The sequence below is a fragment of the Durotheca rogersii genome (assembly GCF_024521655.1).
Source record: "Durotheca rogersii strain YMJ 92031201 chromosome Unknown GGS23scaffold_18, whole genome shotgun sequence".
Taxonomy (NCBI): Eukaryota; Fungi; Ascomycota; class Sordariomycetes; order Xylariales; family Xylariaceae; genus Durotheca; species Durotheca rogersii.
Window position 1 is genome coordinate 318,848 of NW_026251249.1, and position 16,192 is coordinate 335,039.

Sequence of the window (16,192 nt, forward strand, 5' to 3'; positions counted from 1 at the left end):
GACCTGCCAATACCGGGTCACTTCACAACGTGTTGTCTCAGGTCAGGCTCAATAGGTCAACTCCCCGCTGCCCAACACCGGCGCCGCTCTGCCAATGGAGGCATACCCCCAGCACGGACCTGGGGAAGGGCAGGATGGCTCAGATTATCTCCCTCCCCAACCGCAAGAGGCCCTTCTTCAGGAAGAAGAATTCACAGGGATTACTGCTTTGTTGCTGGAAAACCTGAGACAATATTTGTTTAGTTCGAAGATTCGGATTCTTGATCCCTTCCATCTACCGCAAATCCATGTTACCCTTGTGATCCCGGGTGACCCGCCGGGGGATGTCACGGTGGACACCGCGGCGGATATATCGCGGAGCTCGCCATACTGTTTTGTTAGTGGGCAGTGGGCAATCGAGCATTGCCTACACCAGCAGCCAATCCCCCGCGAAAAATTACCCGGAATCCAGCAGTGCTTTCCGGGCCACAGCCTTACGCACTTTGTCGAAGTAAAACACCTAAAATCCCTGCCGTATGGGATTTGGCGCAGAAACCTCTCGGTGCTGGTGGACGACAACAGGAGTCCTCATCTGCCACCTGTTTCCCTCAGCGGGCGCCTACTTCTGAAGAATGCCGCGTCGCAAATGCTTCTGGACTTTGGAACATGGATGAATAACTTCATCCATCCAGACATAGCGAACTCGGTCATAAGGGAGGCCAATAATACCCTTCCGGTAATGACTAGGGCGCCCCCCAGAGAGGGCCGAGGATATTCTGCAACACGCTCAGTTGCTGACGCCGAAGTATCGATCCTAGATGAGCCCTTCGATTTAGCCTCGGGCACTTCATTCGCCAGAGAGGAGGCCTTCTGGGGCGCTCCCTCTCCGGGGCGTGATTATTTCCCATAGGAGCATCCAGAAATCCAGTGGGATCCCAACGAAGGGGCTGTGGACAGGTAGACGGTGTGTATCGACAGCGAAGCGCAACCGATGCTGGACACGTTAAATTCAACATTCCTAAACTCCGGGCAGACTGTCGTATACGATAGGAAAAAATGGCGAGCACTCGGGGCAGGGGACACTGTGCCTTGAGGTCGACGGTCGGGACCTAGCTAGCGGGACATCGGGAGAACAGGTCAGGCAGGCCTGCTGGATCAATGCGTTCTTCCCTCTACCTAGGTATATCGTCTACGAGTTGCTTATGTGTCGTGGTGACAAATTCTACAGCAACAAAAAATGAGAAGAAGGGGATGAAGGTTTTTTGGACACTTGGGTATTTGTTTTTAATAAATCGATCGATCGAAATGACATCTGCATACCCCGTAACAGATGTCCACATGCCAATGATTAGGTACAAAGCCAACTTAATATAAAACCGCGGCCGTGCCGCCCCGTCCTTCTCCCCCAACTCCTGCCTGTGTCTCTCTCTACCTAGGCGTTCCCTCCCTTGTAGTTCGCGCTCGGATCGAACTTCGCGTCCTCAGCCAGCAGCCCCTGCTCCACGACCGCGCCGGGGGGCGAGTAGCCGCCGAGGCTCGTCACGGCGGCCGCGACGTCCCTCCAGAAGTCGCAGGGCGTCTTCTCGTTCTGGCTGTCCTCGACGGTGCTGAACCCCCAGTTGCCGAGGTTCACCACGCCCGAGATCCTCTCGTCGCCGCTGCTCGGGTGGTCCCAGCGCACCGTCGGCGGCAGGTTCAGGATCTTGCGGTTCGCGTTCGGGTCACCCGTCAGCACGTAGCTCGTGAGGTAGCTCTGCAGCGCCCCGCTTATCCCCGCCACCAGCAGCGAGATCCCCGGCGACATCAGCTTCGCCAGGTTCTCCAGGAAGCTGTCGCCGTTGAGCTTCGAGTTGAAGAAGATCGGCAGCAGGTCCGTCCCGTGCAGGCCCGGCGTCACGCCGTACTGCATGTTCCACACCTTCGAGTCGCCGACGCTCTCGGTCAGGTGGCGTATGTTGCACGTGAAGCTGCTATCGCGGAGCAGGTCCTGGACTCGGTCCGTCTGCGACTCGGACTCGGGGTCGCTCGGCTGGTAGAAGGCATCGATCTTGTCCGTCACCCCAGCGACCTGCGTGTAGTTGGGGAAGATAGCGTTGATGAACGTCCGGAACTCGTCGTCTGTCTGCACGAGGCCGCTTACGAACACGTTTGACTCTTCGGTAGTGTGTGACAGGATGAGCGACTCGATGTCCCAGAAATTGCCGGTGCTCAGCTCGAGCACGGGGAGCTGTCGGATAAAAGAGCCGTCGGGCGTCGGGCCGACCGCGAAGGTGCCCGAGAACTGCTGTTTCATCAACTGCGTGTTCGCCTCGGCGAGGGCGGATTCGTTAGCCTTCCGCAAGCACGCGAGTCCCTCGCCCTCACAACCAGCCAACCTCGCAAACTTTTCGAACGTCTGCTGAACCGAACCGGCCCGATCCCACATGTACTCGAACGCGGGAGACAGCAAGATGGCCCTCGAGAAGAGAGGGTCGAGCGTTCCACCCTCGGCTACGAGGTGGTGCATCAGACTCCCGCCCCCGGCGGACTGGCCCATCGCCGTTACCTGCGCCGGATCTCCACCGAATAGGGGAATGTAGTCCTGCACCCACTGGAAGGCGGCCCTCTATATATGCGAAACAGTTACGGATCAGCGACGAACGAGTTGGAAAGAAAGGAGTAAGATGGAGACATCTCCTACTAACCTGATCCCAGAGACCAGCGTTCGGGAGGCCTTCCTTCTCCATCGTAGTCCCGGCGAGGAAGCCGTACGCTCCAAGCCGGTAGTTCATCGAGACGTAGATCATCCTGTTCTCGGACTGCGCAACGAGGCCGGTGCCGTCGTAAAAAGGCAGCACGGGCTCATTCGAGTTCTTACCGCCGAAGATGTAGGCGCCGCCGGATACGAAGACTATCACGGGCAGCTTCTCCTCTGGGTTTTCCAGAGCCTTCCCAGGAACGTCTTCCCTCTTGTCAGCACAGCGAACACGGGGTTCGAAAACGCATCATTGCACGTACTACCCGCAACGTCAGCCGCTTGAGAATTTCCCGAGAGTTAAAAAGCAGCGGCACTTACCAGACGTCAAGAAACAGGCAGTCTTCAGTGCCGCCCTCAAATATAGGCAGCGGGATCCCACCGAGACTTGCATATCACTGTTAGCAAGGGGCAGCTCGAAAGCACAACCGGAGAAATACTCACAACTGGTTAATCGCCGCGCCGATGGGCGACTGGTTTCCGGTGCCGATCAGGTTCAGTCCGTTCGGCGCCGCCTGCACGCACTCGTTGCCGAAGCTCCCGTCCTGGACGCCCTTGCTGGTCTCGTTCAGCGGCGGAGCCGGCTTCGCCCACCGCAGGTCGCCGACCGGCGGCGCCGCAAACCGGATGTTCTTGAAGACATAACTGGCCCTCGGTCAGTATCGCGACAGGCCCGCGGGCAGGGGCGCATGGCGAGGGGAGCCGGGCTCGGGAGGGCCCGGCGATCGGCTTGCATACATGTCGTTATCGTCGTCGTACCGCACCGCTCGGTACGACGCGTACGGGAGGTCGATGACGGGCAGCTCGTCCTGCCGCGCCGCGACCTTCTTCCCGCCCGGGGTAGCCGGGGAGGCGGCAGCTAGGGTGGAGAGCAAGAAAAGAACGGAGACGTATCGTTTATGCATGGTGAGCGAAGCAGAAAGCAGAGGAGAAAGGAACGGAGAATCAATCACCAAACCATCGGTCTAGAAATGAGAGGACGACGCATACGCATACGCATACGCATACAGATACATACACGCACACCAAGTGGAGAGGGAGACAGACAGAAGCAAAGGGCAAGATGACGACCACGTACTCCACGATTCCGCGCGGACGGGTGGGTAGATCTATGATTCCCTCGACTTGCCCAGACACCGGCTATTACTGCCTGCCTGCTGTATCTGTCTCCCAATCTGCCTCCATCTTCCTTCACTCCCAGGGGCACCAAGCCATAGGTATATCCAGGGCGAGGGCGGCAATAAAGAAGCGCAGGGTCAAGAATCAATCCCAAACGCGTGCCACGGCCCGATTAAGCAGGTGAGCGCCCCCTCGAGACGCGCATCGGCGCGGCGGCCGAAGAGAGAGAGAGAGAGAGAGAGAGAGAAAAAAAGGCGCCGCGGGGCGTGGCAGCCCGTCGGGTGGTAGATCTGGAACACCCCGTACGAATCCTGCTGGATTGTCTTCGCCTTCTTTCTGAAGGGGGGAAGAAGAGCCGGGATTGGGCGCTGAGCCTCCCCTTTTAATAGCTACGCGCGCGCGAGGGGAGACGGGAAACGGGAGCGCGGCGCTGCCTCCTGGCCCAAAAGGCTATTGCGACGCCGTTTCAGGACCGCCCCAGCAGGATCGCGATGCGTGCGTGAGGTAGGCAAGCAGAAACGGCCGCAGATAGCGAGGTTGCGTGCGGGCGGGAAAACCCCCAACGCTTAGGTATTATTTATTAGGCATCACCACCACTTTTTATCGTCGCTTTTCCCGGCCTCGCCGGCGCCTCTCGCTATTTGACAGCCCAATCAGCCAACTGGCCAACCGGCCGTGGTCCGGGCGCGGACCTCCTCTGCTCGCGCATGTAGGTCTGTACTTCCCGACCTCGTCCGCTCCGCGTCGGATAGTCCCGGACGATGTTGGACGAATGAGCAGAGAGGCGGACGGAGAGAGGACGGACCGCTTAAGTAACCGGGTGACGGCGAGAGCGAGGATGGGAGAGACAATAAACCACCCAATCACTGCCCTCCTACTAGAAGCCAACACCAGTACGATGGAGTGCGCGCCCGCTAGGTACGTTACGTTACCCTCAAGCCAGCAACTCGTCCATCCTGTTAGCCACTTCACCAGTCTTTCCGCGACGAAGCCAAGCCCAGCTCCCTGCGGCGGCGCGACGAAACGGACCTGCCAGCAGAGTCCCCATGCAATGCGGTGCCGTGGTTAATAATAGACGATACAGCTTGGTGAGAACCGAACTAAGCCGCTTATGAACGGAGAGTGTTTCGCCTAGAGAACCATCGCAGGATCTCGAGCGAGAGCAAATACCGTAGTAAGAGAGCGAGCACAGACTAGGCGAGTATACAGTAGGCAGGTAGACACATTCCCTCTGTCCTTCGTCCCATTGAAATATTTAGAGCATCAGTATCTATATGATTCCGACCATAAACATCGCCGTCGTCTCCTCAAATATTCCACCAAACCCCTCTTCTTGTATCTGGCCTCTATTTCTCCCTCTATTTCTTTTCTTGTTTCCTTAGTTTTTCTGTCTTTTTTTTCTTTCCATTTTGGGAGGTCGGGGCGTCGGGAGGGAAGGGATCGATGCACATATAGTAGGGCTTCGTGGAGCCGCGATGCCTTCGCGAGCCGACGCATTCACGAGTTCGAGGAACGCGACATATTTCTTGGATCTCGCAAGAAGCTCGTAGAGGACTAGGGTCTATAACCGGATAGCATTGGGCTTCCCTACTCGACGAACTCACTGCCGTTAGTTCCACCAGGAAGTTCCTCGCCGAGCTCGTACAAGGCAGCCTGGAGTTTATGAAGACTCTCCTCGATCAGTCGGTCCCACCGCGGGATGAATGCTGTCGCGTTCATCTAATCTTAGCAATGGTTACAGAAGGCTAATGTATTGCGCTGAACACATGTGCAAGCCGCTACCCCCCTTATGCACACTACCTATGTCGCACGTGTAGCAAGGTTGCGAAGCTGGGGTACGTCCCCGAAGGGCGACACATGGCCATATTTAGTAGGCCAGGGATCGAGCTGTGTCTAGTTGTGCGTTTTCCGTTTCCTCCTTGCAGGCCTCTCAAGAGCGGTATAGCGGCAGTAGACGTTTCCGCAGAGCAGGGCATCTAGGGCTGCTGCGGCCGAGACGCCCAGCTTCACTACCAAGCCAACCTATGTAGGTGTATCGCATCTGGCGGAGACGTATCGCGAATCCTTTTCAGGATGGGCCGACGAGGGGTGGGTGCACTGAACGCCGTCCCGCGGACGCGAAAGGTTGGTGGGTGCAGACCTTCGTGCTGCTGTCTCAAGGGTGAGACGATGTCACCTGTGATGCTCATGTATTAACTGGTACGGATCGCGAGAATCGCGGCACAGCTGCGGGCTTCGACCGCGGACACACCTTCTCGATGTTTCTTAACCGGAGTCGATGGCAGCCGAGGTTGTCACAACAGAGACGAAGTTGGTGGCGTTGTCGCGTAGCAAGAGACAGATATGAAGAGGTACAGGAAGATGGAGATGGAGAGGGGGGGTGGTTTCTCTAGAGTGCTACGAAGCCTCCGAAAACGGCCTTCCCTCGGACCTTTCGCACTTGTCACATATATACCTGCATTGTAGGCATGTTATACTCATTAGGTGTATAATTACATCTTCTTTCGATTTCCTACCCACTTTGGGCCTTAACGTCTGCTATGGACGTTACCCAATGAATTTTGAAGTCCATGTCTAGGCGTGTAGGTAAAACCGTACCGACAGGTAGGTTAGGTACCTATCTACCTTAGGTAGTCCTTCTGGGGAGACTCGGCCATCGTGCGTGTGAGCCACCCACCACGGGACGGACTTAGCCGAAGCGCACAATTTCTCGACAGCGTCCTCTGCAAACGGTGCAAATAAGGAAGACATTTGAGGGGATCCGTTGTCTGCCTGGTGCCCTTTTTTGGTCCCGGGCGAGGCCGGTCCGCTCGCTAAGCGGTTTCGGCACGGCAGCGACAGGATGCGGTGATCCTGCTTTGACGGTGACGGCGGACCGGCAGAGGGAGAGGGGTTGGAAGACGGCGGCGGGGCGACGAGGAAGGGCGGTGTGCTCCTAGTCAAACGACACATACACCTACACATATACGTGTATATATAAGTCGGTGAGAGCAGCGACGCTGTCAACAACGTATGTATGCGTATGTATGCCGCATAAAACTTCCGGTGTAGGTATGATTTCTACTCGCTTCTCTTGAGACGAACGATGAATAAATGTTTCTTTTTCTCATAAACAAAGATACGGAGAGGATCCAGTAAAAACTTACCGGATATCATCGTTCCTCAACGCCACTGGCCCTCGGAGAGGAGATACAAATACCAATATTACTACTGCACTATCAACATTGTTCTCGTCCGATCGTACAGATGCGTAGATACGTGGCTGTCCTGGTTGCTTACATTTGTGCCTACCTATGGGGAAGGGGGAGATAGAAGAATACCACAGAAGAGGGCTGCCTGTATATGTAGAATCGGTAGGACATGCCAATCTGAGATCTGAACGGATCGGCACTACGGCCGCCCTACCTACATATAAGAGGCCCCCGTGTCTGCGACGGCGCGACCACCGTTGGCCAGCGAATGGAAGTAGGACGGGACGGGATGCGAGGCGTATTGATGGTGGGGAGGCGAGGCGGAAGTCGAACTAGGGAATTTGCGAGATGAGAAATGAGAAGCTCATATCCTATCGACAGCCTCCCTGCCTGTTAGACCCGTCGGATAGCCCACGTTTTCATTCCATTCCCTGTTATTTCGTCCTCGCCTTGCTTGACAACTTCGTGTTCGCAGCCCCTTTTCTCCCTCGTTCCACCTCACCACCCGTGCGTGGATGTACGCGTGTATGCGGTGTCAGATGGGGAACCCGCTTCTTCCGATGGTGAGACGAGGCCTATCTCTGCGTCTCGCCAATGCCCGGCTGCGGCTGCGGGCGTACATGATTGTACCATCTTATCTCATAGATGATCTACATACCTATGAGTACGTGATGCTGGAGTTGGAGGGGGGCGGGGCTAAATGTTGTGCCTGGCTTATGCCTGGTATATTTTTACCACCGGTTTTTGCTACCATTCCGTCATGGCGCAGACTGCTGAGCGGAGGCGGATGACGATAATGTTTCGATGGTGGTGATGGTGGAGTAGAAACCGCCTCTGCCCGTCCCATAGTCGACTGTAGGCAGCGCGCGTTTGGCGACGGGGTGCAGTTCGCATACATATATGTAGCTAGGGTTGGCTCCGTTGGTTACTGCGACGGCGTCGGGAAGTATTACACCGCCTAAGACGACACTAAGCACATAAAATCTCGGGGTCTCCTCGCTCGATTCTTGTTCTCGATATACCTATCCTGTGATCTGCTGCCGGTCTTATTTGGCCTACCCCACAGACCGCACCCCGGGAGGAGCTTCACCGTCACGAAGCTGCCCCGTACCTCGAGTCTCACATCGTTCCCCTACATCTACTTGGGTCGTGAGCATTTCCGTGCGGCCGCGGATGCAATCCGTGCCCGATCCCGCGCTCCCGGCATCGGTCTGAACGCGAGTTCCGTGCGGCTTGCTGTATGTGCATATATGTAGGTATGTGCGGATGGATATGGACTGGTGCATGCGAGACGGGCAACACGACCGTAAGCTTAACGCTTATGTATTCCGCAGAAGCAGAACGAGCAGATCGTCGCCGGCTGGGCTGCTGGTTTGGCTGATTCCCGCCCCCCTTCCCCGATGCCGATGCCGCTCCATCCTCGATCGTCCGCAAAGCCGCGACCTCGTTACGACATGGCTGGCATTGCCGCCTTCTCTTCGCCCGGAAAGGCGGGCGTAACGGGTGCGTATCTGGCTCACGCACCGATTCTGTTCGTAGTACGGAGATGGTTCGTATTTGCGCGACCGTGCGTCGTGCGCCAGATCTGATCTACATACTCTGCCTCACATAACTCTCTACATAGGCATATAGCCACGTATATGCATATACGATAGCACATAGATACAGTCGTCAAGGGGGGAAGAGACGAGGCTGCACGGTTGGATTGGCATCGGACAGAGCCGCAAATCGGAGTTTTCGATGAAGCCGAAGACGGGCTGCTCCTTTTCCGCTGACTGTTTCCTATTACTGACCGTAACCACCCTGTCGGCGAGCATGTGGTGTACAGGTCGAGGGGGTTGGTTTGGAGGACCCTTATGAGTAGATCGTTACGTATGTGCTCCTTCGCGCCGGCACCCTGTCTACGATTACGAAGCTGGTTGTGGTCTGAGTGAACAGGTTCGTCGCACATACTGTGTATGTTGTGTTGTATGTGGTGTTTGCCGGATGCGCTGGGACCTAAACATCGACAAATCGGTGCGTGGTCCCCGGGATGTTCTCGAACACAAACAATACGCGCGCGGGCGCACACGCATACACGCCCACCATATAAACACCTCCGCCACAGCGGCTGCCGCCCTCACCAGCATCACGATGGGGGAAAAAAAAATAAATCCCTCTCTCGCCGAGTTTGTCGGCTCTCACCAGTGCTGAGGTGCGAGAAGGGTGGGGGATTCTGGTCACCTGGACACTTTTAGAGAGATTAATGTCATCCTAATGCGACCACCGAGAGTCCGAGAGGTCCAAGAAATTCTCACGATGATTTTCCTCCCCCCCCCCCCCCCCCCCCCTCCCCTTCCTACCCCCTTCCCTCCGCACTTTTGTCGTTCGAAAGAGGAAAATGGGAACAAGTGGCTCGCTGATGCGGAGGGAGAGGGAACCCCACGGTCTGAGGTATATTTGACGCATAATCTCCGGAGGCGCCAGGCACTTCCTTGGTACGGGACCCCAGGAAGCGCACTTCCCATGACGGTTGCTACGCAGTATGTATGTACCACCTGCTTGCCGTCGACATACATGCGTGCGTACGTGCATTACATGTCTAGCCCGTCCAGGAGGGATCGTGAAATATTCTGGCGGTGTAGCTAGCGGCCGGCGACCACTCGGATTGTCTGTCCCGTTCGACTAAGCAGTGAATATGTCATGAGCCGCGTATCGAAATCCATCACCTGACGGCCGCCATGGATACGTTGTCATTTCCCTCTCCTAGCTCTGCAGGGACGCCGACGGAAAGGAGTGGGAGAAGCCTCGGCCTGTTTCCCCGAGCTGAATGAGCCCCTTTTCGTAGCTGATTCTATGGATGCGAGTAATAACTGTACTCGTACGTGTGCCATGAAGCTCCTTAGGGCGATCCCGCGCGCGGGTTGCCGACGACGAGCTGCCAGCGTAGACTTATTCGGTAGGCATATCCGTGTAAGCGCAAGCAAGGTATGGAAGGATCAGGTATCTGTTACGTGGTAAGTACCTCTATCTCCTACCATGGCATGTGCAGACGTGCCTCCCAGGTGCGGCACACACAGGTATCTGGTAGGTAGTATGTACATGTTTGCGTGGCAGGGCCCCTGGTCGTGGATGTTTGCGAGCAAGTCCCACACCCCGGAGACGAGATGGGTTTTTGGTCCCGTGGAGGTCGCCAGTTTTGGGTGGGTGTCTGAAGCTGTGGGGGGTGCGAAAGGGTTGGAAGCTTACCCCGACCCTGGACCTCGACGTGCAATAATACATTAGGTACCGACTATACAGGCTGGACGCGCCGGTGGCACACACGAAGTGACGAGATATTATTATATATTGTGTGTCCAACCCCAGTGTTTCCAGACCGTTCCTGTTAGCGTCAGACGTGGCTAACTGCATCGGGCAGGAATGTGGGTGGTTTCTGCTAGAGGACCGCCGACGACGAGTATCGAGGTATGAGTAGACCCAAACCAAACCCCCACGTCGAGTCCTCCCAGGGCCGGGGCCTCTCCGGGCGGCGTAGGGACTACGGGAGAGAGAGGCGGTATTAGGAATGAAATTACATGTAGGCGAGTTTGTCGTGCGCCGGGGTAGCAGTAAGGTCGGTATATGAGCACGGGATAGGTGTGTCTGGCACACCTCGAGCACCCAGCTGGCCGTGTCCTTCTCTCGTTAGCAGGACCAGCCGCCGTGGTCAGCCCCCGTTTCCGTGCCGCTCTCATCACCACATACAAGTTGCGCGCCGCACACGTTCCAAGCCCTCTGCTCTGCGTCTCGCAAATCCGCGAATCCGCAAATCGGACACGGCGCAGGTGGCCGGCAAGCCTAGAGGGCAAGCCTGGAGTGAGAATAGGAGCCCGATGGGGCTAGTTTCGAAATGCTGTCGAAGCGGCCTGGAAGGCTTCGCTGCACCGGGCAGGGGGCTTAAGAGCAGGAGGCGACCCACGTCTGTATGGTTGCATGCCGGACCCATTGCCCCCACCCTACCCAAATCTGGCCCCGTCGGGTCGGTTTAGGGACAGTCTTAGCTCGGCTGGGCCTTCTCTTGGCCCTCTGCTGTAGGGGTCCAGAGCTCTGACGGGCCCGCAATTCCAGCAGGTACCTGTTATGAGGTTGGAAGTGTTGCAGCTTGGAGCTCCCACCGTAGCTTGGAGGTCAGGTTTGGCTGGCAACGTGCCTCTTGTAAGCCTGCCTCGTGTTTGTTCCCTGGCCTGTGTGAATATCAGAGCCAACAGGCCTCAAACCCAGCACCCCTTCTGTCACGCATTTTCTTTACGTCTGGTTGCCCGTATGGCTACCGAGGCATCTAAGGTATCCGCACACTTGCCAGTACTTACATACATCAATCTATACATGCAAGGTATATACCGGCATACATATCATATACGTATAAGCAGCCAAGAGAGGAGGTATGTTGCTGTAGGCGTAGCTATAGGCTGATGAGCAAGCGAGCACACACGCTCGCTCTGGCCAGCAGGTATTATGGCATGCAATGTAGGTAGACGGTGTGCTCCACGAATTCGACACGCCCTCCTGCACTCCCATTTTTTTTTTTCCTGACGGCTTCGTGGGCAAACTTTAAATTCGTGCATGGAGCAGCCAGCCTTGGCTATCTGATGCCGGCAGAGGGGTAGGTACCTATACGTAACCACTCTGCCTAGGTTTCCACCTGATCGTGGGAATGCACACTTCCGCGTTATTTATTACTACCTAACTATAGGTATCAATGTCACTACAGCATGGAGGCTCTTTTTGCAGCTACAGCACTCCTACAGGAATGTATGTCGGGGTCGTGTCGGAGTTGGGGAAAACTACCCACCTACCCACCTACCTAAGGTACCTAACAGACTTACTCGCGTGCTGTACTCATATATGTCATGTGAAATCTCCCCGTACTATAGACGTAGAGGTAGGTACCTGATGTTTTCGATGCCTAACCAGGGCAAGTACCTAGATAGGTACCTACCTACATCAATTAGCTTGGGTTCCGCGATAGAGGTACCTCTTACTGCGGCAGGCAGAATAGGAATTTGGTACCTCCGGATGCTCGAGGTCGTCGACTAGAATCACGGTCCGCTAACTAGCTGCAGCGCCCAGCCTGCGACCAGTGGTAAGCGAGCTAGGGAGCATGTACCCAATGGATGCTGTCCGTCTATAGGCGCTTCGCATCGGGGCCTGCTAGTGCGTGAGTGCACTGTGTATAGGTACTGTCTTATGCAAACCAACCTGCATAGGTACCTACCTACCTAAGGAAGAGCTCAGGAGGAGAGGAGCAAAATAAAAGAAATAGACAAATATACAAATATAAGGAAAACAGGAAAATATAAGAAAACAACTTTAGTAACCACCAGTCCACATTTTAACGAAAAATAATAATCAAGCTAAAGGATAGAAATAAAAATTTTAATCACCCACGAGAATAAATAAGCAATAAGCAACAGCAGACAAACTAGGTGAGGAAGGAAGGAAGGAAGGAGGTACCGAAGAGAAGCTAGAAAAGGACATCCTTACCAACGCCGCCTTCGATCTTCTCCTTGTTTTCCTCCCCCTTCTTTTCCATGCTACTCTCTCCTCTTGTCTGTCTTCGATCAACGTCGTCTTCATCCCTCTTGTCGCCATCACAATACGCCACCAGACCACCACGATTCCGCACGGTGAACAGCACCCTCCGACCTGTGTCCGTCCAGATCCCGTCTCAGAGCAGATAAATCGACCTTTGGTCCTCCTAACTGCCCATCCATCCACCCACACACATAACGCAACACACCCCCCGACCAATCGACCACACCACGCCCATCCGCATAATCAGTTATTCGGACGCCAAACCGTCAATAATCATCCCCTCCCCTGTCCACTTAGGAAATTCGCAGAACGACTCACGAGACAAGTCCCCTCCCCACTCTCCCACCTAGACCTTTCCTTTGCTACCTAAGGTACACACACATACCCTAGGCGGGCACGGTCAGACGAAGGAGGAGCCTTACTACTCTTCTATTTACCTGCTTGTTTTCCAGTTCGAGCCCAAAGCCGGCAAGCAAAAAGCAAGCAAGCAGGGAACCCGAGCACAGGCATCGAGAGGGGGAAAAACTATCTGATTTTTCTCTCGTGACCGCCGACTCAACCCAGCCCACGCACGTCCCGCCCCGGGCCACGATAATCCCCATCCACCTTCGTCTTGTGACCTTCCACAAATCTCTCTCCCCTACAGCGCATCACCCCCGATCTCGGATTCTCTCCAATAGATATCCCTCGCAGCATCGCCATAAATTCGCTCGAAATCGTCTGCCTCTCCTTCCTCCCGACCCCTCCCAGTCCGTCATCATCCAACATCATCTCATCACTGTTCCGTCAGTTCTTGTCTCTTAGAGTTTCCGGCAACCTCGACACCACCTTCCAAGTCTTCTCCGACCTACCTTCGCCCATCTTCTATACCCACGGCATCCACAACCCTGTACATACATACAACCACCAACCACCATCATGTCTGCTCGATTCACGTTCCGTCTTGTTCGATCAGCGACCCCCTTGGTCACGGGCCGTATATCTTCCCCTTTGGCCCGAACTCTGCCTGGCGTCCACCGAGCCTTCAGCCAGTCCACCGTTCGCGCCCGAAGCGATGTAGTTCGCGAGACTGAGATCCCCGTGTCTGTCTATTCGCCCGACTCCAAAGGGTCTGCCGGCTCCACGAGTGATCACTTCAGCATCCCCGTCAACCGTGACGATGCTAAGCCCAAGCCGTTCCCTCCCCCGGAGGAGACCGAGGTTGTGCCCCTAAACAAGACTGTATACCGTCAGATGCCACCTACGTTGCAGAAGATGACGGTGATGGACAAGGTTGTCATTGTTACTGGGTACGTTTGGACCAAACATACCTTCCCGTTCCGAACTTGACTTGCTAACCTGTGGGATGTAGAGGTGCTCGTGGTCTCGGAAACCATATGGCTCGAGCTTGTGCTGAGGCAGGTGCTAAGGCGCTGGTGATCTTCGACGCGAATCAGGAACTGGGTGACGAGTCGGCTGCGGAATTACACCAGAAGAGTGGCCTCCCTGTTTCGTTCTTCAAGGTGGATGTTCGGGATGGCGCCGCCATTAACGCTGCGGTCGACGCCGTTGTCGAGACCTACGGCGCGCCTGATGTGCTCATCAACAGTGCTGGCATCGCTGATTCCAACATCAAGGCCGAGACCTACGACCCCGCCATGTTCCGTCGATTGATCGATATCAACCTGACTGGCTCGTTCCTGATGAGCCAGGCGGTCGGACGTGCCATGATGGCCGCCGGCAAGCCCGGGTCCATCGTTCTCGTCGCCAGCATGAGCGGTAGCATCGTCAACTACCCCCAGGAGCAGTCGTGCTACAATGCGTCCAAGGCCGGCGTCATCCAGTTCGGCAAGTCGCTTGCCGCCGAGTGGGCCAAGTACAACATCCGTGTCAACTGTATCTCCCCTGGATACATGGACACGGCCCTGAACCGCGTGCCTGCCCTCGAGGCGCAGAAAAAGATCTGGAGGTCCTTGACCCCCCAGGCTCGTCTCGGAAACGTCGACGAGCTGAACGGTCTCTGCGTCTTCCTAGCTAGCGATGCCAGCAGCTTCGTGACGGGCGCCAACGTCGCCATCGACGGTGGCTACACGTGCTACTAGAGCGGTCATGAACTGCTCGGGGTCCCGACACGGCGATGCGTCCCAGATAAGTAGTGCAGAACGGTGTAACGGAGGTGCTTGCGGCTCGATTTAATTTCCATTTAGCCGGAACTCGTACTACGTGGCAGCACTAGGTGGTTGGAGCCGGGAGCAGGCAATTCGAGCATCTCTTATTTGATGCGGGGAAGGGTCCCTGGACACTACCTCGGGTGCAGTCGCGGGTGTGGTTACGTTGCGTTTTCGCATTGCGTGCCTGATGGCACTGTCGCGACGACGAACAGTTTCCTCGTTCCCTTCACTGGTCCCGGGTGCATTTCGAAACCTTCGCGGTGTCCAATCCAACGCGGGGAGCCTGGTCGCACACCATTCTACGCCACGCGTCTGGCACCGCTGTTCGGAACCCCCCCCCCCTTCTTCTGTACATTCGGAGTCGGTTGGGTTTACGGGCTCTGACGCGCGCGGCTCTTTGCATTCTGTTTCATTTATTCGGCCTCTCTTTTCCTTCTCTCTTGTTCGGATGGGCGCATCATGATCAGTCCATTCTGCACACACACGACATAGATCACACATCCTACGATGCGGATAACCTACGTTGGATTTTTGATCATTTCGGGAAAAAAAAACTCGGGGTCGGGTTTGTCGACGCACACGCGGAAAGCAACGGGGAAAAAAAAAGAATTGAAAAGGGGGGACTGACGCGAGGTTTGATACCATGATAGAGGGGAACATGAGGAAAGACGCCCGGTTTTTGTCGGCTACGTTTTTGATGAGACGGGACACGAGGGTCAGTATCCTGTGTGCCCATAGAGAGAGGACCGCTAGACCTCACCCGACGGACTCTTACAACGCCCAGGGTGAAATGATGACGGCCATTCTTCACGGGGGCCTGTATACGAATGGTTTTAGATATGAACGGTCCGACAAGCAGGACAGGCGGAGCAGCTGGTCTCATCCTGTCTATGGTCGGCGCAGGGTCGCAGAGTGCACGGAATGTAACCGATGTGTCTGCTAGTACCTGCTGCTCTGGACTCGCACCGGCTTCGTGACCAGTGTCCTAATGCTTAGATCCATAGTAGGCGTGTGTTGTGTATAGTCAGTCCTTGCCAGGCTCGACACAGCCAAGTGAGTGCGCGCGTGTGTGTGTGACCTTTATTTATCCTTACCGAAGCTACCGTCGTCGCGTCTGGCGCGTCGCGTAGTGTAGGCGCGTTGTAAAGTAAGCGTCTACGTGCTCTAGAGCACTCGTCTGATCTGGCGAGGAGCATTACGCGCACACCTACTCGCGGCGAATTCCTCGGCCGAGCCCGCAAAGGGGGAGCGAGCGGGTGGTGCGTAGACGTCTACCAGAGGGGTATTGGGAGCAGGTAGGTAGGTCGGTGGGTGGGTGGGTGTCCAGCGCTTGCTCCTCTTCTCCCCCTGGGACGCCTGCGTGGCGTGGGATACATAGATGTGTATATATATATATATATATATATATACCTAGGTAGGCAGGCAGGCAGGTATTGGGCATCGTCTACATTGCGCACAGGAGCTGA

At 55.7% G+C, this 16,192-nt stretch overlaps 4 protein-coding genes across 4 annotated transcripts; 2 read left to right on the top strand and 2 right to left on the bottom strand.

The window, feature by feature from the left end:
- On the top strand, nucleotides 1-1,013 carry GGS23DRAFT_148359 (uncharacterized protein). Its single transcript, XM_051511336.1, has one exon. It carries the CDS (start codon nucleotides 95-97, stop codon nucleotides 887-889), a length of 795 nt encoding a protein of 264 aa, XP_051370084.1. The 5' UTR covers nucleotides 1-94; the 3' UTR covers nucleotides 890-1,013.
- A 398-nt stretch (nucleotides 1,014-1,411) lies between these two features.
- GGS23DRAFT_598531 (alpha/beta-hydrolase) lies at nucleotides 1,412-3,618 on the bottom strand (the record flags this gene model as incomplete). The annotated part of the gene is made up of 5 exons (XM_051518795.1): nucleotides 1,412-2,584; nucleotides 2,664-2,925; nucleotides 3,035-3,100; nucleotides 3,158-3,358; nucleotides 3,452-3,618. 5 exons carry the CDS (start codon nucleotides 3,616-3,618, stop codon nucleotides 1,412-1,414), a joined length of 1,869 nt encoding a protein of 622 aa, XP_051370085.1.
- A 9,446-nt stretch (nucleotides 3,619-13,064) lies between these two features.
- Nucleotides 13,065-14,716, top strand: GGS23DRAFT_148477 (NAD(P)-binding protein). The gene is made up of 2 exons (XM_051511338.1): nucleotides 13,065-13,865; nucleotides 13,928-14,716. The coding sequence occupies exons 1-2, from the start codon at nucleotides 13,495-13,497 to the stop codon at nucleotides 14,655-14,657; spliced, it is 1,101 nt and encodes a 366-aa protein (XP_051370086.1). The 5' UTR covers nucleotides 13,065-13,494; the 3' UTR covers nucleotides 14,658-14,716.
- Nucleotides 14,716-15,525, bottom strand: GGS23DRAFT_148486 (uncharacterized protein). The gene has a single exon (XM_051511339.1). It carries the CDS (start codon nucleotides 15,384-15,386, stop codon nucleotides 14,775-14,777), a length of 612 nt encoding a protein of 203 aa, XP_051370087.1. The 5' UTR covers nucleotides 15,387-15,525; the 3' UTR covers nucleotides 14,716-14,774.
- Nucleotides 15,526-16,192: the final 667 nt, after the last annotated feature.

Bases quoted from the DNA above. Each gene is read 5' to 3' on its own strand.
- GGS23DRAFT_148486 (XM_051511339.1), bottom strand. From the start codon at position 15,386: ATGTTCCCCTCTATCATGGTATCAAACCTCGCGTCAGTCCCCCCTTTT.
- GGS23DRAFT_148477 (XM_051511338.1), top strand. From the start codon at position 13,495: ATGTCTGCTCGATTCACGTTCCGTCTTGTTCGATCAGCGACCCCCTTG. The intron at 13,866-13,927 runs GTACGTTTGGAC...TGTGGGATGTAG, and splicing joins AAGGTTGTCATTGTTACTGG to AGGTGCTCGTGGTCTCGGAA.
- GGS23DRAFT_148359 (XM_051511336.1), top strand. From the start codon at position 95: ATGGAGGCATACCCCCAGCACGGACCTGGGGAAGGGCAGGATGGCTCA.